A 25,372-nucleotide genomic window follows, 5' to 3' on the forward strand; every position below is an offset into this window, starting at 1 on the left:
TTTCCAAAGTGGCCAGATCGTGTCCCTCTGGGTGCTGTCGAGCTAAGAGTCTAGGCTGCCCCCATCCTTCCGTGGGGAGGGGAGGCTGCCCTAGGACTCGGAGGAGGATCTCGAGGTGCTGAGGAGCAGGGCTTTGTAGAAAGCTGAGTTCAGGAAGCGAGGGTAGGAGTCCCTATGCATGAGGGTGTAGATCTGTAGCTGGGCATCATCAAATGTGTGGGATGATGGCTCTTGCATCTTTTTGTTGATGACCTCTCGTACCCTGGAGTCCAGGCTCACCTGAGTATGAGGATCAGAGGTGAGCATGCACTGCCGGTACCCCGAGGGTTGGGGCTTACCTTCCCCAGAGCCAGAGTGACCCCTCTTCTCCCCTCCCCTCCCGGGGCAAAGGGCGGGAATCCAACCTTGCTGGCTCTTCTGTAGCTTCCCCTGCCACCCTCTAGCTGACTACACACTAGCAAAGGGGGAAGGTTAATTCTGGATCAGTCAGACCAGCGCTTATCTCCCAGGGAACAGGCGCACGGGTGAGACATCTGCCAGAGCATTAATGGCGACCGTGCGGAGATACAGGGGCAGGGGAATGAGGGCAGGACCCTAGGCTGGGGGAGAGAGGGAGACTGAAGTTACTGCGGGCTCGGGGGCCCTGGGCCGCACCTCTTTGGGAGAAAGGATGGAAATATAGTCCTCGTAGATAAGCCGAGCCTTCTCATCGATGGCTTGCTTGTTGCCTTCTCCCTTGAGCTCCTCACAGGCCAGCCAGAAGAGCATGTTCTCCTCGCTGTATTCTGTCCGGAGGAACTCTCGGAACACATTTCGGCCAGCAGGATTCTTCATTAGCTTGTCAAAAGACTTTGCCCAGCTTTGGACTTCCTCTTGGCTGGGCTTGGTGCTGCAAACGCGTGCGTCCACAGGGAGGAGAGAGACATTTGTGAGGGTATCATCTGACCTTTATTCTCCCATCACCAGCTTTCTCCACTCCCCTCACACCCCTCAGAGAAAGTCAAGCTTTCTGACTGCTGAAACTTGCTACCCCGACTGTGAAGTCCCCCAGGGACTGTGGGCATGTAATGGGAGGGAATTACCAGCTTTCACAGTTGGGGATGGTCTCCAGTCTGGTCTCTCTAGAGGTCTTCCAAGCCCGCTGCCGGTCTTCATTCCTAACAGTGAGATTGAAAGGTAGGAGCAGCACACAACACACTTAACATGGTCGCCCCTTTCCCCCCCCTCACGCGGGGCCACACGGATTCCCACCCGTGCTTACACGTGCATAGTGATACACAAACTCAAGGCCTATTGCACATACACTCACACTTCTGGGCCCCTAACCTGGGCTCAGATACCTTTGCCACCTCAGAGTCCCTGTAAATACTTGAAGCTGGAAGGGGGAAGTCCTAGAACCCTCAGGCCTCACTACTAGAAGATTCCTAGAACTTGGGGTTCCAGAGGAGGAAAAGGAATATGTCTTTCTGCCTCTGCCATCAGTAAGCTTTCATCCCTCCATCTAGCTCAGTGTGGCTAACCCCTCCTTCCTTAGCCTTCTCCTTCCTCAGAAGCAGGGCCCGGCCCTTTGGCCCTGAGAAGCCTATTTTCTCTAAGAAGACTTCTCCAACTTGTGATTTTTCCTATCTTTATATTCTAAAGTAGTTATATAATATGGAGTTATAAAATGTCAGACCTTGAGGCTGGGAGGTCACCTAGGTCTAAACTCATTTTTAGATGGCTCAAATAAGAATGAAGAAAGAAGACAACTTGCCTAAGATCTCACAGCTAATACATGGTGGCGATGGGCTTTAAATCCATCTTAATCATATCTTGCCCTTTCCTTTTAAATTTTCGAGATCCCAGGCTCTTCATTGACTGTCCCCTAGTAACAGGGATGGTTGCTGCTCCTCATCTGTTTCCCCAAGATTGGCAAATGCCCAAGGACAGGACCCCAAATGGCTCCTCCTGCTTTCCCAGGACTAGGAGTTCACCAACAGTAAAGATAAGAGTCTACTTCTCTGTCTTCCCTAACTCCCATCATGACCAGGTGTGGTGGCAAAAGGGATGAGAGGGCTTAAGAAAGGGCTGGATGGCAGCCACTTAGAGACTCCTAAGGTCAAATGCTACCAAAGTTGGTTTTAAGAACAGCACTGCTTTCTTGCTGTGCTGTCAGTCAAGAAATCTTAAGGGTAAGTGCCCTGGGAGCCAGGATGATTGTTGGGCTTGTCCCTCCTGGGATCAAGTGTTAGAGGCTGTCCTACCCCAAGAAGGAGGGTGACTTCTGGCCTGTGAGTGAGAGGGTAAAGAAGCAGCTGCTTCATGGATGCTGGAGAGTACTGCCGAGGAGCTACTGGTGTCAGGAAGGCAGAATGACCCCATTCGTTAAGGACACACACACACACACACACACACACACACACACACACACACACACACACACACACAATACATACCATGAACAGCTGCAGCAGCAGCACCAGCAGAAGCAGCAGGGCCGGGAAGGAGCCAGAGGGGCTGGGTCATTTCGGGACATAGATGGGGGCCTATCTGCCTCCTCAGGCCCTGTATGCTGAAAAACAAGAGTAAGGAGACCTGGGGTCTTGCCCCAATGTATGGTTTCCCCTACAACCCCGGGAATGACCCTTCCCAAAGTATGGATTTTCCCATTCTGAACAGTGAATCTTTTCTACTTTCTTCTTATTCTTTGTATCCCAAAGGTATGTTGTTCCTATTTCCCCAAAAGGGCAATCTGAGGTCAAGAAGTTGTTCTCTTACCTGCTTCCCAGCCTCATCAGCTGTCGGCATGAATGGACTGTATTTGTCCCTATTGCTCCTTCCACTTTGGGTCTCAAAACGCCCACACTCTTTCTTTGCTTAGATGTTCTGGGGAAAACAGAGAAATAGACTTAACACTGACCCTCCCTTTGCAGAGGGACCCTCTTGGAATAAGGACCTCTACCTCTCCCCCAATACAGAATTTCCCTTCAACTTCGATTTGTTTTACAGGGAAAATAAACCTATAATAAGGAGAAAAGAGTCTGAGTTGGATTTGCAGAGATGGATAGTATTTAACCTTTATTAGAGCAAACTCTCGAGCCTAGCCTGGGCTTCCCAGTACTCAGCCAAGAATATGATCAGCCTGGCTTTCTAGAGATAAGGAAAAGGCACTATGGGCTCTGCTATTTTGGTTATTCCATCTTCATTAGTCTGGATAATTCAGAATGGACTGTATTTGATCCAGGTTGGTCTGATGGAAGAAGGAAGGGACCATATAACCCCTTACCTTCTCCCCTCTTCCCCCCCTCTTTCATGACTGTTCTTTAGAAATGTCTTCTGGTTATTCAGCTCAGACTCCTGACACATCCCTGAGCCTTAAATGACAAATAATGCTTAGGTTGGGTCCCCACTGTCCTCTCAGGGCTAGCTCTCCCATTTTCCTTTCTCCAGAAGCTTTGACATAGTGAAAAAGCAAAATACAAATAGAACTGATATATGATTAGCAGTGAGAAGAGAAAAGAGAAAGAAATAGATGTGAAGTAGCTAAAGTTAGTATGACTACATTACAAGAAGTATTGTGTGGATCAGAAGACAACATATATGAAACACTTAAGCTATAAATGTCAACTATTTTTTCAGGAGAGCTCCTCATGAGGACAATTACTGTAATTAAGCAAAAGGGTTTGGCTAGAAGCTGCTAATTGCAAATAAGGCACCTGACTAGCACTAGGTATCAGAAAAAGCTAAAATGCCCCAGAAAAAGGTGAATGCCTAAAAAAAAAATCTAGAAAAAAATTTTTTTTTCAGAATTCCTCCCCACAATTCCCCTTTGCCCCCAACCTCTTTAAGCTGGAGGCTATTGGGAAGATAAACAGCAAGAGCCATATCAGAACAAGGTGTCTCAGTTTCAACAGGTAAGGAAAACAAAGGGCATATTCTTGTGGATAAAATATGAGTTGATCTCATTACCACAGGAGAAGGTGAGAAGAATGGAGTCTCTCTGTCTACTCTTTATTTATCACAAAGAATGAAAAGATTGAACAAACTCTTCAGGGGACGAGCATAAAGAAGTCAGAGGCAAGAGACAATCTTAATCAGTGTCAAGAGGATGAAAGAGAAAAATGGGAACAATAAAGGCGAGACAGAACTCCAGAGTGGGGAACACTTTTCAATGTTCTTCTGAATGGTGACAAAGGCAAAGGTGCTTCCAGGAAAGGAGGTCAACCTGTACTAGCCATAGGAAGAAGAGATGAGTCTTATTAGCTGGTGACTTCTTTCTGAGGGCTGTCAAGGTGGTCACAGGTCAGCTTGATATAAATAATTGGGAGGCACCATGAATCATAGATCTAAAAACCTGGAAAGGACCTTAGAGATTATTTTGCTGGATCTCCTCACTCACAGGTGAAAAAAACTGAGGCCTGGATATTATATAGCTTCTGAAAGTAACAAATATGTCTACTAGTTCTTATAATCCTTCCTGAAGCTATTCATACTTGGAACCACGAGACACTTCTGCTGATTTGTGTAGAGATGAATGATACTGACAGGAAAAACCTTTAAAACAGCACTCGGGATTATGGGGTCTTGGGCAACAGTTAGCAGGGTGTGTGTGTGTGTGTGTGTGTGTGTGTGTGTGTGTGTGTGTGACATTTTCATCATGGATACAGATTAAAGGTAAAGAATGATGGCCAAGAATGGAGAATATCTTTTTTCAAAAAAAAAAAATTTTTTTTTGCTGAGGCAGTTGGGGTTAAGTGATTTGCCCAGGGTCACACAGCTAGGAAGTGTTAAATGTCTGAGACCAGATTTAAACTCAGGAACTCCTCACTTCAGGGCTGGTGCTCTATCCACTGCCCCACCTAGCTGCTCCAAGAATGGAGAATCTCTAAAGAGGACTAGTAAATTATATATTTTCTTGCTCCTCTGTTCAGAAGGGCTTTACACTGAAACTAGAGAGGGAGAGGAAAAACATTCCCCAAACTGTTCATATTATTTAGCAAGGAAAATAATAAGACGTAATAATCTAAATATTTTACAAATATCTCATCTGATCCTTTCAGCAACCCTGGTGGAGGGTGGGGGGAGAGGTGTTATTGTCCCATTTTACAGTCAGGGAAATGAGGCAAACACTTTAGGTGACTTGCCCAGGATCACACAAGCTAGTAGGCATCTGAAGCTGGATTTGAATTTAGGTCTTCCTGACTCCAGGCCCCATACACTATCCACTTCCCCACCTAGCTGCTCTAACTACCACATATGCCATTCTACCTGCGGGTATAACACAGGAGAAAAGGACCAGTAATGTGACAACATCAAATAAAAGCAACAACACTAAAACCAGACTTAGATGATTATACCCCATAGAAGTCAACACAATGAAGTGGAGATGACAGAGGTATCAGTGAGAGCTTTTCTTTTACTCTATGGATTTTAGATTTGGTGGTATGTGGCTCTATGATTAGAATATGGTTATGAAGGGTTACACTGAATGAGATTCCTAGATCTTATATTTATACCTATAGATAACTATATATATATATATATAGTGATAGATAAAAGTGAAGGGTCAGTAGCCTGGTACTTCAAAAATGTGGGATCCTATGTGGGAAAGCATGAGTCTGAGGGGAGGAAGCTTGGTAGAGAACTTCTGGTTACTGATCAAAGGAGAGAGAAGTTGATGATATAGAGCATACTGTACCACAGGCTATGAGGGCAGCTGGAGGATGCAAATGATGAGCTCCTGACAGATGACCTGAACACACAGAGGCAGGAGAGAGTCATAATAGGGGATTTCAACTATTTAGACAATTCATTTAATAGAGGTTATGAAGTGACCAAGTTCTACTGTGTGCAGGACACTATGTTAGCTAATGGAGGTGGTGGTGGTGGGTGGCAAAGCTTAGAGAAGAGAGTGTCTGCACTCCTATGAAACTTAAATCTAGGAGGGCAATATAATATAAAAGCACACAATAATACATAATAGGTCCATTGGAGGGTTGTAAAACAATGTTACGTGAGATTTGAGAGGGAGGATTCCGGAAAAGCTTTGTGGAGGACATGGCATTTAAGTGGGGCTTCAAAGGAGAGAAGAGGACGGAGGGCATTCCATGGGTAGGGTAGGTCAGCTCACTAGTGAAGGAAACAAAGGAGGAGGAGGAGTTGGAGAAGTAGAGGAAGCAGGAGTATGAGGTCTCTCTGAAGCCAAAGCAGTGATCAATAGTGATGAAATCTGTATTTCTCCCCTGGCTTTACTTCTCTGGTCCTTCTCTGACTGATTTCCCCACCTTTCCATCTCTCCAGTCAGGTCCCTTCTGTCCCCCATCCCCTTTTTAGACGTTGTCTTTTATATATATATTTTTATAAGTTGTCTTCCCAATTAGATTGTAAGCTCTTTGAGGTCAGGGTCTGTCTTTCTTCATATTTGTATCTCCAGTGATTTTCATAGTGTCTGGCACATAGTAGGTGCTAAATAAATGTTTGTTGATGTTGAGAGGCAAAGGCATAGATTGAAGGGAAAAAAACCCATCGTTTTTAGTGATTCAAAAGTTATTGGTAATACTGGAAAGAATATCTTTTGGGGTGTGTGTGTTGGGGGGAGGAGGTTGAAGAAAGAATATGTAGTGAGAAAATAGGAGCATCTAGTAGTGGGTTGTTTTTTTTTTAAATGTGTTTTTCTTCTTAAAGAAGTTTAGCAGTAAAGGGAGAAGAAAGATATTTGACTAAGAAAGCAAGATAAACAAGAAAACTACTTTCTTGAAGCCATCATGAAGTGGACATGAAATGGGTGGTGATGCTGAGAAATTTTAAGGAATGGAGGAGATTGACTCAGGGAGTTCATGTCAGAACTCAATCTTCTTATCAAGGCAGGAGGGCCATCTGTTTTGTGTATAGGAGGAAGGGATTTGAAGGAAGGGAAAGTAGAGAAAAAAAGATTCGCAACAGACATTATGGTGAAGGAAATAAAGAATTAGTCAAGTCAGAGTAGAATTTTTAAACAGCTAAGGTTCAGAGTTTATATCACATAAATTTGTAATGGGAGAAGTTAGCTGAATTTGGGGATTTTCTTTGGTAATATTCAGCATTGTACCGAATCACTGAATCTCAGCCATGAAAGGGACCTCAGAGGCCATTTAGTGCAGCCCACACTGGAATAGGAATATCCATCGCAACATCTTTGACAAATAGTCCCTCTTATGGGTTCAATGATAATTTTAGAAATTATGGGAATTTCTATTAGTCACTCCTAACTTCCTATGTGAAGTCTTGCATCACCAACTGTCTGCTGATATCTTTTATCTGGATAGCTCATGTTAACCTCAAACTCAAAAGTTTCCAAAATGGAGTTCATTGTCATCTCCTCTCTTCTAAACTTCCTTTATTTCTGTCATATTTCTAGTCATTCAGGTTTACACTTCTCTTTCTTCCCTATCCCTCCCTTACCCCTATCCAATTATTTAGTGGGCACTACCTCCACAAAACTTTTCAAATTTGTCTTCTATTTCCTATTTGTTAACCCTGATCTGGACTATTTGAAATAGCCTCCTAATTTGTTTTCCTGCTTCCAGTCTTTCTCTTGCCAATCCATCTTTCATACAGCTGCCAAATGAACATTTCTAAGATACTGGTCTGACCATATGCTCTACATGACGATTATTCAAATATTTTTAAAATGGCTGTCATTTCTCCACAAGACTTCCTTTTCTACAGGCAGAACACCCTTAGTTCTTTTCAATCAATCTTTGTACCCACTGATTTCCATTTCCTTCACCATTCTGATTACCTTAATTTGGATGAGTTCCTGTTTGTAAATGTTCTTTACCAAGTGCAACTTTCTGAACGTCAACAATCCAAATGTAGTCTGACTAGGACAGAACTAATTGTTTCTCATGTGGGATAGTAGAGCCCTGATAGAGTCAGAAACCATGAGTTTGAATTCCATATCATTTTTTAGCCAAGACACCTTAAGTAAGCTATTTGGTCTCTCAGCCTCAGTTCTCTCGAAAATATAATTTAGGGTTAGGCTAGATAGTCTTTGAATTCTTTGAAATGAAAGTCTCTTCTAATTCCAAGATACTTATAGACATTGGCCTCTCATTGCAGCCTGAGATAACATCTACTTTTTTGACTGCTTCATTACCTTAATTCATACTGAGGTCAACTAAAATCCTCAGATTTTTTCCCCCACAAAACTGTTGTCTAGACATGTTTCCCATTTCCTGTAACTATGCAGTTGATGTTTTTTAACTCCAATGTAGGACTTTACATTCATTTCAATTATATTTTTCTTTGAATCTGATTCAAAGCCCAAGTCTCACATCAACTAAAGATGTTTATATATGCCTTTATGAAAATCAAAGACAGAAATACTGAACAGTACAATGAAAAGAATGAGATCCTTGGAGTTCTCTACTGGCAACCGAACTCAAAGCTGGCACGAATCAATTAAGAGCTCACTTTTCTTCAGATCTGGCTAATCAATCAGTTATAAATTAACCTAACTATATTATCTAAGCCTTTCTCAAATGCCTTGCTGAAACCCAGGTATCTCATATTTCTATGATACCAAGATAGTAATCCTGTCAAAAGAAGAAATGAGGTTCATCAGCCATGGCTTGTTTTTAATGAAGCTATTTTGACACTTGGTGATCAATGCTCTCTCAGAATTTTGCTACAGACTGAAGGCCTAATCTCTGGAAGAATTTAACCCATTTCTTATTTTTCGTATTCCTAATTCTAGAGTGACACTTGATTCGATGGATTTTGAAACATTATTGATAAAGATTCAGTAATTACAACTGGAAATTAATTCGGTCCCCTAGATTATAAGCTTTTTGATTGTCCTTAGCATTAATTAATAGTCTGGACACATTGAATTTTAGCAATTATGAAACTTTTCTTTTACAGGATGATAGCCTTTTTGTGGTTCATTTTCACTTAATTGCCCTTGCTTATGACATGATCAGTGAACTTTCTATGCATCCACTTTAGTCTTCTTAGGCAGCTAGCTTCCCCTTTTCTTCCTTACTGAAATTGTTTATATCTTCAGATTTGCATTCTTGAAAGCTTTTTACCTCTGAGTAACTTGAAAGCTTATTTTTCCCCTAAAATCCTTGAAATTCATTCTCCCTAAACTTAGGGTTGTTGCTTTTGTTTTTCAGTTGTGTCTGACTCTTCATGAACCCATTTGGGGTCTTCTTGGCAAAGATATTGAAGTTGTTTCCTTCTTCAGCTCATTTTGTATTTAAAGAAACTGAGGCAAATAGGGCTAAGTGACTGATTTAGGTTGCAGTCAGGCTATTCTCAAGTTTTTTCTCCTTGTCTATAAAGAATTACTTTCTCCCAAGGTTCACATAATCTTTTTTTTTTTTAAGCAACTAGTTTTTCCTTATTGGTCAGAATTTGGTTCAGAATAGCAGTTCTACTTCTTTCCTTCCACATTCTGAAGTATGAAATTATCATTAAGGCATGTCAAGAATATTGCTTTTGGCAGAGAGAACAGCATGCTGGAGTGAAAAGATCACTGGATGGGGATTTGGAAGACCTGGGTTGGGATCCTGCCTCTGCTGCTTACTGTGGGACTTTCTATTCAAGTCACTTGACCTCACCCTCGGGGTTTGGTTTTCTCATCTGTAAAATGAGGGAAGTTGTACTAGATGATTTCTAAGATCCTTTTTTAGTTTTAAATCCTATGATCCTATGAATATAAGTCTGGGGAGTTGTCCCCTATCCCTACAATCATACCTCCAAGTAAGATTTAAGATCTCTTTCCCCAGTATCCTTGGCCATTTTCTTCTCCTGGCCTAGTTGTCAGCTATAAAATCCACAACAACACAAGATACCACAATAGCATATATGTTTCTCCCTCCAAGTTCAGCTTAAATCCGAATAACTGGATGGTAAGGATTACTCAGGGTTGAGGAGTCACAGATCTGACGGAAAGTCAGGGGAACAAGGTATTCAAGAAGAATGGGGAAAAAAGGGAATAATTATGTGTATAGTGCCTACTACATTCTTGGCACTGTGCTAAACACCTTACAAATATCTCATTTAATTAGTACTAATTTGAAAATAAATTTGATAACAGATGGCGAAACATTGAAATGAAACTATTTTTGGGGAAATGGACTGAGAGAAAAGAGTGAATAAGGTACTGGAAGTCACAGGAAATGGCAAAAAGCTGATTTAATGTGAGCAGAAGTAGAAAGATAGGTATGGTACAATTTTGATGCATAATGAAGTCCAGTGTATGATTATGTCAATGTATGTAGGAAGTAGAATGATGCCATTAAGGTGTTTGAGGAATTCAGAAATCAGGGTGTTACAGGGGTATAGAAGAAAGGCATACATGTACTACGGATCAAGTGTGCTGACACAGGCTTATGCTCAATGCATGCCTATGGTTAGCAGCATGAATATGGAAATCTCTTTGGGCATGAATATGGAAATCTCTTTAAATGATGACAAAAGACAAAGCTTGATATCAGATTAATCAACAAAGTTGGGAAAATGTTCTGAAGGTCAATACATGACAGCAAAATAAGAAGAAGGTAATATGTCAATTAGGATGGATATGAAAAATAGTGTCCAATATAAAATTTCAAGTGATGTGGTATCCTTGGGGGAAGATCCATGTTATGGTTAAAATCCCCAACTGCAAAGATATGCTGTTGGAGTATATAAGGGAATTTGATGAGAATATACAGCACTGTTGGCGTTCTCTGCTAAAAGCAGAGGAGATAACAAACTCTTAAATTTTGTTGATAATTTTAGCATTCAGATGGTAGGGAAAGCAATGAGAGAAATTGTGGTTTTTTTTTTTTTTAAATTAGTAATGTACAGGAAGGAGCAGGTGCAATGGATAGTGTGCAATCAGAAAGACTCATCTTCTGAATTCAAATCTGTCCTCAGACACTTACTAGCTGGGTGACCCAGGACAAAGCACTTAACTCTATTTGCTTCAATTTCCCCATCTGTAAAATGAGTTGGAGAAAGAAATGGTAAACCACTCCAGTATCTCTAAGTAAACCCCAAATGGGATCATGAAAAGTTCAATGACTAATGCATAGGAACTTGGGGGAAACATGGCCATTTCATCTTAGAGTTAATAGTCAATAGAAAGTAAAGCTTGACACAATCTGGTGAACAAGCTTTTGGGAGAGCAGACTTCAAAAGGAAGTATGTAAGTAAGGTAAGACTCTGTGGCCTAAAACTCTATAAGAGAAGCTGGTCCAAAAGGACATGCAGCATCCTTAATTAGGGAGTAGGCCAATGTGTTTGGACTTGCTTTTGAAGTCAGTGTGGTTTTGCTACTCTCATTTATTCATTCACAAATATTTCTGAATGAATTTAAATGAATTTCAAAAGTCCTAGGCCAAGTCAGACACAATCCGAAGGCTGGCCAAATAAGACAGCTGAATTCCAGCGTCAGCTCTATTGTATCAGGTTAGGAAGTCTATTCTCCTCTCTAGGTCATCTGTAAAAAAGAGGGGACTTGGATTATCACTAAGGTCCCCACAAGGTCTTGAAATGCTATGATTTTAACCTCAAATTAGGAAGAAGATAGAGAAAAAGCACTGATATCAACAGAACTGGAAGCATACCAAGAACCATCTTCTTGTCTCCAATAAATTCAACCTTCTCCACGATGACTCTTGGATGTACCAAGTTATTAACTACTTAATAAAAAACGTTTTGGTCTAGACTTGTGACTTCTTGGCCCAAGGAACTCCTAGTAAGGAAGCTCCTTTATCATGTGCATTGCACATGTTCAACAATTTAAAGTCTTCTAAACCTGTCTCAGACGAGCTGAGAGGTTATTAAGTGATTGATCTGTTTAGGGGGACATGCAGCCAGTTTATATAAGAGTCTATTGCATTTATGAATGCATTTATTATATAAATACTTATATATAACTTGAATCCATTTTAATGCTGAGAAAACTGAAGTCTGGTTCTCTTCCCACAACCTCATTCTCTGTTACTCTAAAAATAATCCCACTAACCCTAAAAGCTGAATTTATAGAATGCTGTAAAGTATGCAAAGTATAGTTTACATACATTCTCTCATGTGATTTTCCCTACAGCTCTGTGAAGAAAATACTACTGGGAATATGATTGCCATTTTATAGATGAGACTGAGGTGCAGAGAGTATATAAGTGACAGGCCTCTGCATTAGCATATAACTAGTGAGTGTCTGAGGCAGAATTCCAACCCAAGTTTTCTATCTCTTCTACCACATTGTCCTACCTACCCCCTCTCCCCCATTGCTTTTCTTCCCTCTTCTTCCTACCTATAACCAGCATGACAAAGTCCACATAGGTATTCTGAGAATATAAATACCTTATTCCAATAAGAATATAAAATGGAGGGCATTTTCAAAGATATGTGTCCATAGATTGGGAAGTGGTTAAAAAGTTAGAATGTGTAAATTAATAATACTGTGATATAAGAAACGCCAAAAAAATTCAGTGAAACATGAGAAGATCCATGTGAACAGATATATGGTAAAATAAGCAGATCCAGGGGAATGATTTATACAATGACTACAATGAAGTGAGAAGACCAAGAGGAAGTTAAACTTTGAATAGCAACAAAAAAACAATAAAGTCTTGGAGAAGAAGTAGTGAAAGATTCCTCCTATCATGTTAGAGATGGGATTCTATGAATCCAGATATTTTATACTTTGTCAATGTTTGGCTATTGGGTATTTTTATCAAACTGTTTTTGTCACAAAGGAGGATTCAATATAAGTATAGTGGAAAATCTCTTTGAAGTCAATAAAAAAGGCATCAAAAAAGCATTAAAAAAGACTGATATGGCTGTACAGAGAAATCATCGAGCAACTTAGATTTTTTAAAAGACATGTTTATAAGACAAGTGCAAGCAATTGCAGATGTCATAGTCCTCTTAAAAGCATCAAGAATGCAAAATCCAGAACAATTGAGGCTGGCAATGGATGCTAAGCTCAAGAACATTTAAAAAAAAAAAGCTAAGTTGGGGGACAAGAAGAAGTACCAAAAAACACGAGGTAGATGGGTCCATAATAATGGATGACAGAGAAAAAAAACTAAAATTGCTTGACTATTTTCTACTTTGGTTAAATCACTTCTGGAGTCCTGTGTTCAGTCTGGTGCCCCAGTTTATAAAGGCCATTGATTAAGATGGAGAGCATCCAGAGGAGGGTAGCCAGTATGGTGAAAAACAACAAAACCATGTCACATGATGATGTTATTGAGTCATTTCACTTGCATTCAACTCTTCATGACCTCTTTGGGGATTTTCTTGGCAAAGATATTGGAGGGGTTTGTCATTTTCTTTTTTAGCTCATTTTGCAAATGAGGAAACTTAAGCAAACAGTTGAGTTGCTCAGAAACATAAAGCTAATGTGTCTGAGGAATTCAGGAAGATGAGTCCTCTTGATTCCAAACTTAGTGTTCCATCCGCTGTACCACCTAGCTGCCCACATGAAGACAGGTTGAAGAAATTGGGGATGTTTAGCTTGGAGAAGAGAAGGGATGGAAATATGATAGCAGCATCTCAATGCTTGAAAGATTTGTCATATAAAAAAGGGATAAAACATATTCCACTTAGTTCTAAAGGGCAGAACTGGGAATAATGGATAGAAATGGCAAAAAGGTTTGATATTAGAAGAAATTAGACGTAAGCCAGGCCTCTTTGGAAAGTGGTGGGCTTTCCCCTCAATGAAGATCTTCAAGTAAAGGCTAGAATGTTATAGTGGGACTTGTCAAGAACGGTATAGTGGGGATTCCTTTTGGGTGTGGGCTGGACTAACTGGTAGCCGAGGTACTTTCCAACTCTCAAAAATTCTGTGATAATTCCTATTTTACTTCTGTTTTCTCTGCCAATGAGTACGATTACAGATTGGGAAGAAAAATGATAACTTAGGGAATTGATATAGAAATGAAGAAATAGGAAGAGAGTACCAACCTACTCTCTATGAATTCAACTTATCAGATCAAGATGAATATCTTACCAAAAGGACTTATAGATGAGATTATTAAGCTCCCCCAAAAGACTAAAAGTTGGCAGTGCTGTGCCTGAATTAGAAATAAGCATGCTCTTAGTGTCTCACTTTCTTTTTCTAAAGATTAAAAAAAATTTTCCTTTGGTCATTTTTTCTAAGATTTTGCCAAGAATAAAACTCAAGTCCATAGGCCTGTCAATGAAAAGTCTTAAACTTTTTGAAAATTGGGACATTTACCTGTTTTTTGTCTTGCTGCAGCACCGCCACTCACAATTTTCATCCAGAATATGTTTTGCCAGACTTTATTTCTCTTTTTGATAGAGCTCCTGGGCTGATAGGTCAGAAGAATGCCATGTTATGTCTGGATTTCAGCAAGACATTTGATGAAGTCCTTCATCCTATTCTTGTAGACAAGAGTGAGAGATGAGGATTTGATGATGGTGCAATTCATTCTTCCCCTTCCCCTCCCCCAAGTGGTGATTGATGGATTGATGAATCTTGATCCAAAAAGACCTCAATAGGTTACACAATGAGTTGATTCTAATACAGAAAGATTTAATACAAACATATGTAAACTTGGTTTTCACATTCAATTTGGGTTGAAAAAATCAACTGTGCAAGTACATGTTAGGGATAGTGTGGACCAATAACACTTCAAATGAAAAAGATCTGGGGACTGCAAGCTCAAGATGAATCAAGATGAACATGCTAGCTAGTGTTCAGAATGAGTGAATTGAGAGTCTTATTGTATTGTTTTGGCTACATTAGAATATTCAGTTTGGGAAAAAAAGCAATATTAGCAAGCTGGACTCCATCTGAATTAGATTGATTAGAAACATAAGAGGACTAGAGACAATGCCAATTAGGAATGACTGATAGAAATGAGTGTGTTTCACTTTGAGAGAAGATTTTACAAGATAACTGTCTTCCAAGTAGTTGATGAACTCTATGTAAAATAATAAATTGGTGTTACTTGGTCAGAAGTTAGGTACTTTAAGTAGAAATTAAAGGGAGGCAAGTTTCAGGTTAATATAATGAAGCATTTGTTGACAATGAGATCTGTACAAAAGTGGAATTGGCTGTCTGGAGAGATAGTAAATTCGTGGTTACTGAAAACCTGCAAATAATAGTCACTGAGTAGTTTTGCTAACTTGGCCTTTTTTTGGTACACCTCTGATTTCTGGGTCAGTTTTTAACATGGGAAGCTTGTTAAGAGGAAACTGTCATATAGAAAAGGGATCACACATGTTCTGTTTGACCCCAAAAAGGCAGAACTGAGGGAGTAATGAATGGAAATGGCAAAGAGGCAAATATAGGTTTGATATCAGGAAAAATCAGAAGTAGACTGGTCCTACTCTCTCCTTCTCCTCCCTCAACTCTGGGAGCACTCTTAGATTAGCAATATCCCTCCTCTTTCCCCCAGGCCCTTTTTTTTGGGTCACCTTCCAGATATTGTAGAGGCTTGGAGCCTTAGGAAAGGGGGACCCTGCAATCTGGTACCAAGCACTTCCTTCCCCCCAGCTTGCTTTCTGAGTCTCTAAGGAATATTTTTGGTTTGATGACTGAGTCTGTCATAGCTCCTGGGCTGCCCCTCATAGATCCAGAGTCTTCCCGTGGATATAATTTATTTTAAGGCGACCAGTTAAAACTGCAGGACCAACAGAATCTGAGATGGGAGTGCAGAGCTGCTGCTGTGGATCTCTACATGGTGAGAGGTCACCTTCCTCAGGAAAACTTCCCAGGTCCATTGAGATGATTCTCCAACCTGACTGCTGATCTGTTATGTCTTCCCACTTGATATGGATTATAAAGTAGGCTTTATACTACCACCCCTCCCCCCTCAGCCTGAGACCTCTCTAGAGCCTCTGGGACTATATCTCCGCCCTCCCCATGGGTTTGCTCAGTCATTTCTCTGCCGGAAACCCGGAAGAGAGGGTTGTTCCTCTTTCCTGGCTTCCTGCTCTCAGCCCCTCCCTGATCCTATTCTGAGGAGGGGAGACTGGGGGGAGGGGGGCATCACTCACTGGAAAGACCAAGTCCTAAGGAAGCCAAAGGAGTTTGGGGTCCTTGTGGAAGGGGCCAGAGAATGCATGAGGGAGCCAAATGTGTTACTTTCTGATCTCAGAGGCCCAGGGGAGAGGAGGGGATGGAGAAAAGAAAAGGGAGGGGGGCCGCAGTTATTTCTAAGTTCACTGTTTCCCAATAGTCCCAGGAAGTTGCCAACCATCTACTATCAACAAAGAATTGAACCTATGAGAAATGGGTGGCAATGCAGATTTATGCATGAGGAGAAACCTGGTGAGACATTGTTTCTGTGAGATGGAGGAAGCTGGATCAAAGAGCTTTTCCCTTAAGGTTTTTGAAAAGAGAAGTCAAAATAATTTTCATTATTATTATTATTTTTCATTCCATCCCTAGGGCTCAGGCCTTCTCTCTGAGGTAGGGCTCCTAGATCCTGATGACCCCTCCCTTCCCTTATTTTGACTCGGACCACCCCCTCCCCCAGTCTGTTTGGTCGGTCCATCCTTACCAGGATCCCAGTTTCTTCAGTCACCCCCTTGCTAGTGGAACTTGATACATCCGCTGCGGGGGTGGGGGCTTGCCAGGCTAAGGGAGGGGCCTAGGGAACTGGGGCATCCGGATTGAGCTATGGCTTTCTTTTTAAGGCTCCCCAAAGTGGTTCCTAGCTTGGATCTCTCCTCCCATGGCTCCTGATTTGCATAATCTCAGCCGCATGCCTGCTTTGACTTTATCTTTCCACCTTTCCTTCTATCACAGTTCCCCTCATCTCCTAAAAATACGGGCCTGAGAAAGGGGCAGGTAGACTAGACAGAAGGTGTGTTCTCTTTCCAGGTCAACCTGGGGATATGGGATCCATGGGCATTCCAAGTTTTAAATCTGGGTATTAAAGGCTAGCTGGGTCAACACTAGAATGTTTTTCAGTCATGTCTGACTCTTTGTGACCCTATTTAGGATTTTCTTGGCAAAGATAGTGAGTGGCTTGCTATTTCTTTCTCTTAAAAAAAAATAGTGAATCTTTTTATTTTCAAAATATATGCATGGATAATTTTTTCAAACTGACCCTTGCAAAACCTCGTGTCCCAAATTTTCCTCTCCTTCCCCGCACCCACTCCCCTAGATTTGCAGTTTCTTTCTCAAGCTCATTTGACAGATGAGGAAACTGAGGCAAACCTACTTGCTCAGAGTCACAGATTTTAACTGAGGAAAATGAGTCTTCTTCACTCTGCTCTACCCATAGTGCCACCTAGATGCCCTGATAATCCATAACACAACCAAAAGCGGGTGAGCATGGTGAGAAATGAATTCAGAGATTCATCTAAAGGGAATCCCCGGATGCTCTGGGGCAGGATGGAGAGTCTCAGCCAATCAAATCTCAGATGCTCAGTCACTAGGGGCCCTGAAGGGAAATTTTCAATGGGCTAGACCTGGGTGTGGTCATACCTCTCTTAGTGATTTTAGACACCTGGATTTTTAATTCAAGGCCCAGATGGGGACTCCTAAGGGCTGGGGGGGACATGAAGTCACGCCCTAGCAGTAACTTTCTGGGATTCTGGATCCTGCTAGTGGAACAGGGCCATAAAACAAATTTTTGCCCAATATTTTGCTCTGAGAGCTAGTTGATATGGTATCTTACATGGGAAAAGCAAGCCTTGGACTCCAGCTGAGGAGCTGATGGGCAAAGTGTGGCAACTCAATATGAATTCTTAGAATTATCTAACTATTAACAATGAAGGGATGTCTAAATGTATGAGACTTAGGTCTTGGTGTCCTGGGCTCTATTGAAGGATCCAGATTAGTGAAAATAGCTGAAATATCAGGAACATAGAAAAATGGGAGCCCAGGTATGCCTTCTGCCAGTGCTTTTCTTGTCTCAGTGCTGGGGTACTTGGCTCAGGGTATAAGGCTCCAACTGGACCGGTATTGATGGTCAAAGTACCTTGATGGTACAGGATTGATGGACAGGATTCTGGGAAACTTTGGCCCGCCCCCCTAATTCAGATCAGGTACCCTGATTTACGTCCTGCTGACTTCCTCATTTTTTAGGGTAAACTTCCTGCTGACTTCCTTGTTCTTTAGGTCCTTTTTCTCTGCTTACCTCATAACCAAAACCATAGTCAAACCTACATCACCTCTCTTGGACTCTTGCAATAGCTTCTTAATTAAATTTCCTGCCTCCAATTTTTCTCCTTTCCAATCTATCCTCCACAAAGCTTCCCATTTTGATATTCTTAAAAGTATATTTGACCATGTCACTATGTTACTCAATATGCATGAGTGGCTATCTATTATTTCCAGGATAAAATAGAAGCTTCTCTTTTTTGGCATTTACAGCCCTTAAAAATTTGGCTCCAGACTATCTGGCCAGGCTGATTATACATTACAATCTCTCATATATTTTACTGCCTTCTTCACTGCTCATCAAACAAGACATTCCATCTCCTGCCTAGGTGCCTTTGTATAAGCTGTCTCCTTTGCCTGAAATGGCCTCCCTTCTTGCCTTTAATTCTGGGCAATTGTACCTCCCTTCAAAGCTCAAAGAATAAAAAATTTTCCTACTCCTCTTCTTGTTATTGCTTCCCCCAATTATTTTGTACTTCTTTTCCACACATACACTTAATACTGTCTTCATGAAAAAAGCAGTGAAACTAAGGTATTTCAATTCTCTGGCTCCAAGTCCAGCATGCTTTTGGTTTATCACACAACACTGCCTTCTTCATGAAAACATTGCTGATTGTCACAGCTAATCTCTACTTTCTGATTTCAGAGATTGACATCATCTATGTTCACCTCCTGCCTTTTAATTATAGTTGAATCTATCTGTTGTTTCTGGAAGTCCAGGATGTACATTCTTCATGCACAGAGTCTGCAGTCTTATCTTCTTGTCTCCTCCCAGACTATGAGCTCCTGGAGTTTAGGGCCCAGGTGGGCTGTGTTCATCACCCCCAGACAGTGATCTCCCTAAAGGCAGGGATTGGGTTTATTTCTTATCTGTATCCTCTAAATTCCTGGAGTTTAGGCTTTAGATTGTGAATTCCCTAAAGAAAGGACCCAAATTCTTGTTCCTTCTTTGTTTTTCCCTAAATATGAACATCCCAAGATCAGGTTTGTTCCTCCACAATCCTTCATTTGGTTAAATGCTTCCTGAGGGCAGAGCCTGAGTCTGTTCCTTCTCCAAACTTCCTAAGGATAGGATCTTGGTCAGTTCTCTCTCGCCCATAAACTACAAACTTCCTAAAGGTAGAACATGGGTCTTATTTATTTCTATTTTAAGTACCTAGAATAGGACCTAGAATAAGGACCTAGAATAGACCAGACCAAATCTGTTGAACTGAACTGAATGGAATTGTCCTTAAAAGGCAAATAATAAAGGTAACTCAATTTTCTGTACTACGACATATAATTTTAAAGCCTTTCTCCTTGCTTGGAAGGCCTTACCTGTGCTTAGATAACAAATCTCTCCAGTTTTTTGCTCAAATCAACTTGAGGCCAAGCTGGATTCATGTATATTCTGAACAGGATGGGGGGAGGATACATTTAAATTTGGGAGCCCCCAAATCTTCAAAGTACCTCTAATAGTAAAGGGATGAGAGGGTATTGCCCTAAGATCTTGTATGCAATTCTAAGCCTGGTGGAAAAGTTGTTATATGTCAGAACTGGTGTCATCTGTAGGACCCAACCTCTGGAACCAATGGTTTCAGTGGAAGTTAGCCAATTGATTGCCCTCAATCAGATTATTCCTAGGCAACTTGGAGCTTTCTCTATCAGAGACCACTAGTACCCAATCAATTCTTTCCTGGAGAATCAAAGAATCTTAAGAACTGAAAAAAAAAAAAAACCTACCTTGGCCAATATGTATCTGAATAGAAACCCCTTCTACAATATCTTTGTCAAGTAACATCTTTGTCATCAAGTAACATCTTTAACATCTAGCCTTTCCCTGAGGACCTGGAAAAGGAAACCCACAACCTCCTGAAGCAGTCTGTTCTACTTCCTTAAAGTTCTATTTAATAAGAAGCTTTTTTCCTTCTGATAGCTCTTCAGATACTTGAAGCACAGTTATCATTTTCTTCCCACTCTCTCTCTAGCTCCCAGTCTTCTTCAATTCCTTCCAATTAGCCTTGTATGGCCTGATTCTAGTTTTGCCACCTTAGATATTTTCTGACACATTCAAATTTGTCTTTGACCTTTTAAAAATGCGGCACTTTGAATTGAACATATAATACTCCAGTGAAAATCTACAGAACAGAATATAACTATTACCTCTTTTATCAATGGTACTTAAGGTTGCAGCTTTTTGGGATCACACGTCCTATGGTTGACTTGCTTATACTGAGCAGGCAGTCCACAGAAATTCCAAAATCTTTTTCATGGGTGTTGGAGTCTGATCACGAGTCCTCCATCTTATTACTGTATGTAATGCAGTTTCTTTTTCTAATGCAAGGAATGACCTGAAATCCTCAAGGCTGAATCAAGGGTCTAAGCTGCAAATGGGCTCTGGCAGTGGTAAAGATCCAAGGAGAGATTCTTTTTCTGTTACCTCTATGCCTTGCTCAGTGTTCCTCCTACAAAGTGGAACAGTGGAGGTTTCTGGCTGAAACTTCAAGGAGGCCCTAGCTCTGAAGCTACAACAGGGACAGAGACATCCCCCCTCCCAGCTCTGTGGTGGCTATGCATGGGGAGAGAGAGTTCTCTGAGTGACATCATCAGCCCGATCAAGATCATGATATAACACCATCAACCTGACCACAAGGGCTCTCTGGGTAAAAATCACTGTTCTACCTGAATAATGGTACCAATCTAATGATATAATACCATCAACTGACCATAAAGGATCCCTGCGTATAAGAACTGACCAGACCATGCAAGATCCCTGGGTAACCCTTCTGGCCTGACCAAAAAGTCCTGGCACATCAGGATGGGAAAGTCTCCCCAGAGAGCTGCTTTCATACCCAGGGGAGGCTTTGGCTCCAAACAAGGAAAAAGAAAGTTCCTAGAGTCAGCGATGTCCAAATAAAATCGTAAAATGTGACAGGCCTGGGAGGACTGTCCCCACTTGCCTCTGGAAACTGAGTTCCGGCTAGCCCCCAGATACTTGGGTTGGCGTGACTGCCTGATACTGTCCTCAACTGCCCTGGGTTCCTGCCCTATACATAGCTGCCCCCATCCTGAAGGGTGCCGAGATAGGTCCACTCTGTACGCCACAGAAATCTTTCCTAGTTCTTCTCTCAGAGGGTCTTTTTGTTAACCTCACGCAACCCAACTCTGATCTATGCTTTGTTGTGTCCCTTTAGATTAAGATTAAGATTTATTAGATTATTATTATTATTAGATTTAGATTTATTGTGTCCCCTAAGATTAAGTGTCAATGTTTCTAGGTTGAGGGCTCTCAGAGAGAAGGGTTGTTGTCGCTTCCCTTCAACAGCTCTCCACAAAAGTCTTTCACTCTTGATTCTGCCCACACTAGACACAAGGGGAAGTTTGTTCCTCCCTGAGCAGAATCTGTCTTGTGGGGACCTGTGGGTCCCTGCAGGAGACTTCTATCTCCCTCTTTCCAACTTCCCTATTTCTATTGAAGGCTCCACCACCCGGGTAACCCAGGTTTGCAACTTTGGTTTCATTCTTCATTTTCTCTCACCTCATAAATCTGACCAACTGCCAAATCTTGTTGATTCTACCTCCTCAACACCTCTCTCATCCCTTCTTTCTTCACTAACTTGATCACCCTATTTCAGGCCTTCATTACCTCTAGATTAAACTACTGCAACAGCCTCCTAATTGGATCTCCCTTTCTCCAATCTCTTTCTTCTCCAATCCATCCTCCACAGAGCTAACAAAGTGATATTCTTGGACTGCAGGTCTGATTATGTCACTCTCTTGCTCAAGAAGCAGGAGTGGTTCCCTATTGCCTCTAAATTAAAGTCAAACTTCTGTTTATCATCTACTTTTCCTACTTTTCCAGGCTTACTACATTTTACTCCCCTTTGTAATCCAGGTGAATTAGACTTCTTGCTCTTTTCTACGCAGGATATTCTATCTCCTCTGCAGAGGTTATACCTGGAATGTGGGTGCTTCTTTCTCATCTCAGTTGGAATCTCTGGCTTTCTTTGGACCTCAGTTCAAAGGCTATCTCCTTTGTGAGGTCTTTCTTAATCTCCCTCCAGCTTTATATATTTTATCCAGACATGGGGGCACATATCATATCCCCTTTTAGGGCAGTAAGCTTCTTGAAGGAAGGGACAAAATGGCACATACAGGTGCTTAATAAATGCTTTTTCGTGGGGTGGCAAATTTCAGCTGTAAACCACATTAAAAATCATTTTCTCCAGCTACCCCATTTTACAGATGAGGAAAATGAGGCCCAATGAGGGCACGACATAATTTGCCTAAGATCACTCAGGTAGGAAGTAAGCACAGGCAAATATGAGCCCCCATCCTCTCGATTCCATATCCAATATTCATTATACCATGCTGCCTCTTATGTGGATTGAACTGAACTCCTACCCGCTCCTCCTCCTATCCCCTCCTCAAGCATCCACAGCTGGGGGGATGGGGCAAAGACGGGATCCACATTAAAGCAGAAATACAGTCCAGCATAATGAGGGTGGCTGAAGACGAGAGAAGCTTAAAAGCACAGAGCAATTCTGCAAAGAACCCCTGGGGGCTTCCCTGGAAGGGGGGCTCCAGCCTCTCAGCTCAGGCCATAAAGGCACTCGAGCTGTAGGCACCGATTGCAGTCAAAGGAAAGCCAACACTTCCTGCCAGCGGGGAGGGGCACATGTCTTCACAGTAGCGGAATGGACCGCATAGACTCTTAACCTCCTTCCCTCCCCCGACATGGTGCTTCTCCCAGTACAAGAAACTGCACCCCCTCCCCGAAGAGTGAATTATTGGTGCTCTAGACACCCCCACACCAACTTGGTGGAAACGAAGTAGAGTCCAGCGTCTCTGGGAGGCTCCGAACCCCTACTTCCCGGGGATGGGGAGGAACCCTGTCGTCCTGTCCCACAGGTGGGGGATTGAAGGTACTAGGGCTAGGACATGGGAAGTCCGGAAACCTGGGGCCTCACTGCACCCCTTTTGTTGCAATCACTTCCCGGCCCAACCGCAGAAAAAGGGGAACCTGTGACCAGTATGTAGCAACGCCTGCCCTTCCCTTCCCCGCCGTTCCCCCAACCTCTACCTTACGCCCCTCCCGTCCCGCTGCGGACCCTTCCCCTTCTTCCTGCAGCACCCCCTCAGCTTTCCCTAGGATCTTCCCCTTTCCACTTCAGACTCCCACTGGGCCCTCACCGCCCAATGCAGACCCTCCTCCCCCTTTCCCTCCTTCTAAAGACACTCCCACAGGCCTCTCTTCTTGTCCTGAAGACCCCCACAGCCTCCTCCTCCTCGGCCCTGCGGACCCCCACTGTTACCCTTCTTTTCCTTGCAGACTCCCCACCACTCCCAACAAACACACGCGGGGCGCAGGCACGGACAGGCAGATCTGCACTCACCATCTGGGCGTCCGCAACCCGGCCTGCGCTCTCTCCCCGTTTCAGGGGTCTCTCAGCCTTTCTTCTGGGTCCCTGTGTCTCGGGGTCCCTTGTACGTCCCTTAGTACCTCCGTCTGGGGTGCCTGCGTGTCTCTCAGCGGATCGGCGTCCGTCTGCTGCTCAGGGTGCGCCCCCCGATCTCTCAGGATTACTTAGCGTCTCTCAGTCTCGGAGTCTCAGGATCTCGGGATCCCGGGCTCCCCGCGCAGCCGACAGATTCAGGCTCCGGAGTCGCCCCCGGGGTTGGGGAGGAGGGGGGTGGGGGGCTCACTGCGCAGGCGCTAGGGCTGCCACCAGTGACTTCCCAAAAGCGACGGAGCCTAGACTTCCTTACCACTGGGGGCCCCGCCCGCCCCCGCCTCCGCCTCCGCCTCCGTCCCGGCCCCCGCCCAAGGACTTCACTTTGCAGCCTCTTAGGTTCCGCCACCCCGGAGTTTCTTGTCCCTCTTCTCAATCCTCCCCTAAGCTTGGCGGGGGCTCGGAATAAAGCTCGAACTGGTTTCCACGGGCTACAGTGGATGTGTAGGTGTGTGAAGGTGTGTGGGTGGGGGACAGGATGGTAGAATGAGGGAGGAGACCCATGGAGACAGCTGGAGGAGCCGGGGTGGAGTGGGAGGGGGAGAGGCGGAGGGAACTTGTCTCCCGCCTCCAACCCCAGGTGAACGGATCCAGAAGCATCCTCCTCCTCCCTCCGCATCTGGTTCTGGAGCAGGGATGGGGAGAGGGACTCCTCAGGGCCACGTCTCTGTACTTGACTCTTGCCTCAGCCTTCCAAGTATCTTGTATCTGTGTCCGTGTCTCTCTGAATCTCTGCCTCTGTCCGTTTATCAGCATCTGGCTTCGGGATTGGGTCTCTGGCCCCGAATTACTCTCTCTCCGTATCTCTGTCCGTTCGTGTCTGTGTCTCCTTATCCTCGTGTCTTTGTATCTTTTTAGTGAAGGGGCATATCCCACAGGTCTGAGGGGGAAGACAGCAGATGCTGCCATGTCTGGGCTGCCCAGCAGGTGGTGGCCAACTCACACTAGGAGAATAGTGAAGCTCGGAAGAGTGAGGGAGAGGGGGAGCAAACGGCCAGGACCTGTCATCTACTGCACAGGGGTGGGAAAGGCTCTAATTATCTTAGTTTCTCCAAGGATAAAAAATCTACACTGATCCCAAGTCTCTTGTTTGGCAATGGTCAATAAATATTAAACTATATGAAATTAACTGTGTTAAGTTGGGAATACAAAAAAAAAAAAGCCTTGCTCTCAGTGTGCTCAAAATACCTGGTCTCTGGAGGATGGATGTGTGTGTGTGTGTAATAATTGAGTAGGAACTAATTCCTTCAGGCTTTTGATTTAACAAAGCTCCTACCTTTTCCTGAGCTGTCTTCTCCCTATGGCCTGTACTGAATCCATCTCTAGGAATAAATCTTATCTAACATGCTTCTACTAAAGTACTTTTGGGAGAGGAGGCCTGACCACAATGATGTCCAAGTTAGTAATTTCTTCATTTCAGTATGGGGCCTTATCCATATCCTCTTCTCCCCTCAGTGGGGCTTAATATTTGCCAGATAGTCTGAAACTCAGAAAGTGGGACTTTAAAGAGTGAACCCAATTCATTTTACAGATAGAGAAATTGAGGCTTGTAGAGGTGAAATTATTTGTCCTAGGTTACAGAAAGAGTAGATATAGAACTTTATTGTAGAAAGTCCTAGATGCTAAGGGAAAGAGTGGGGGAGGAGAGTTTAGTGTAGCAGGAAATTTTTTCTTTTTTCTTGCTCTTCCTGCAGGAAAAGTAGTAGGGAAGGTTGGTCCATGAAGCTCTCTTTTTTCTCATTTTTCTGGGAAAACCTTTTGAATTCAGGTTGTGAAT

At 42.9% G+C, this 25,372-nt stretch overlaps 1 protein-coding gene across 1 annotated transcript; it reads right to left on the reverse strand.

Moving 5' to 3' along the window:
- Positions 1-23,788, reverse strand: RGS19 (regulator of G protein signaling 19). The gene is made up of 7 exons (XM_051976830.1): positions 23,479-23,788; positions 14,201-14,366; positions 2,758-2,865; positions 2,436-2,551; positions 1,083-1,157; positions 655-889; positions 1-279 (listed from the first exon to the last, which is right to left on the reverse strand). The coding sequence occupies exons 3-7, from the start codon at positions 2,785-2,787 to the stop codon at positions 91-93; spliced, it is 645 nt and encodes a 214-aa protein (XP_051832790.1). The 5' UTR covers positions 2,788-2,865; positions 14,201-14,366; positions 23,479-23,788; the 3' UTR covers positions 1-90.
- Positions 23,789-25,372: the final 1,584 nt, after the last annotated feature.

This window comes from Antechinus flavipes, chromosome 2 (assembly GCF_016432865.1).
Source record: "Antechinus flavipes isolate AdamAnt ecotype Samford, QLD, Australia chromosome 2, AdamAnt_v2, whole genome shotgun sequence".
Classification (NCBI taxonomy): domain Eukaryota; kingdom Metazoa; phylum Chordata; class Mammalia; order Dasyuromorphia; family Dasyuridae; genus Antechinus; species Antechinus flavipes.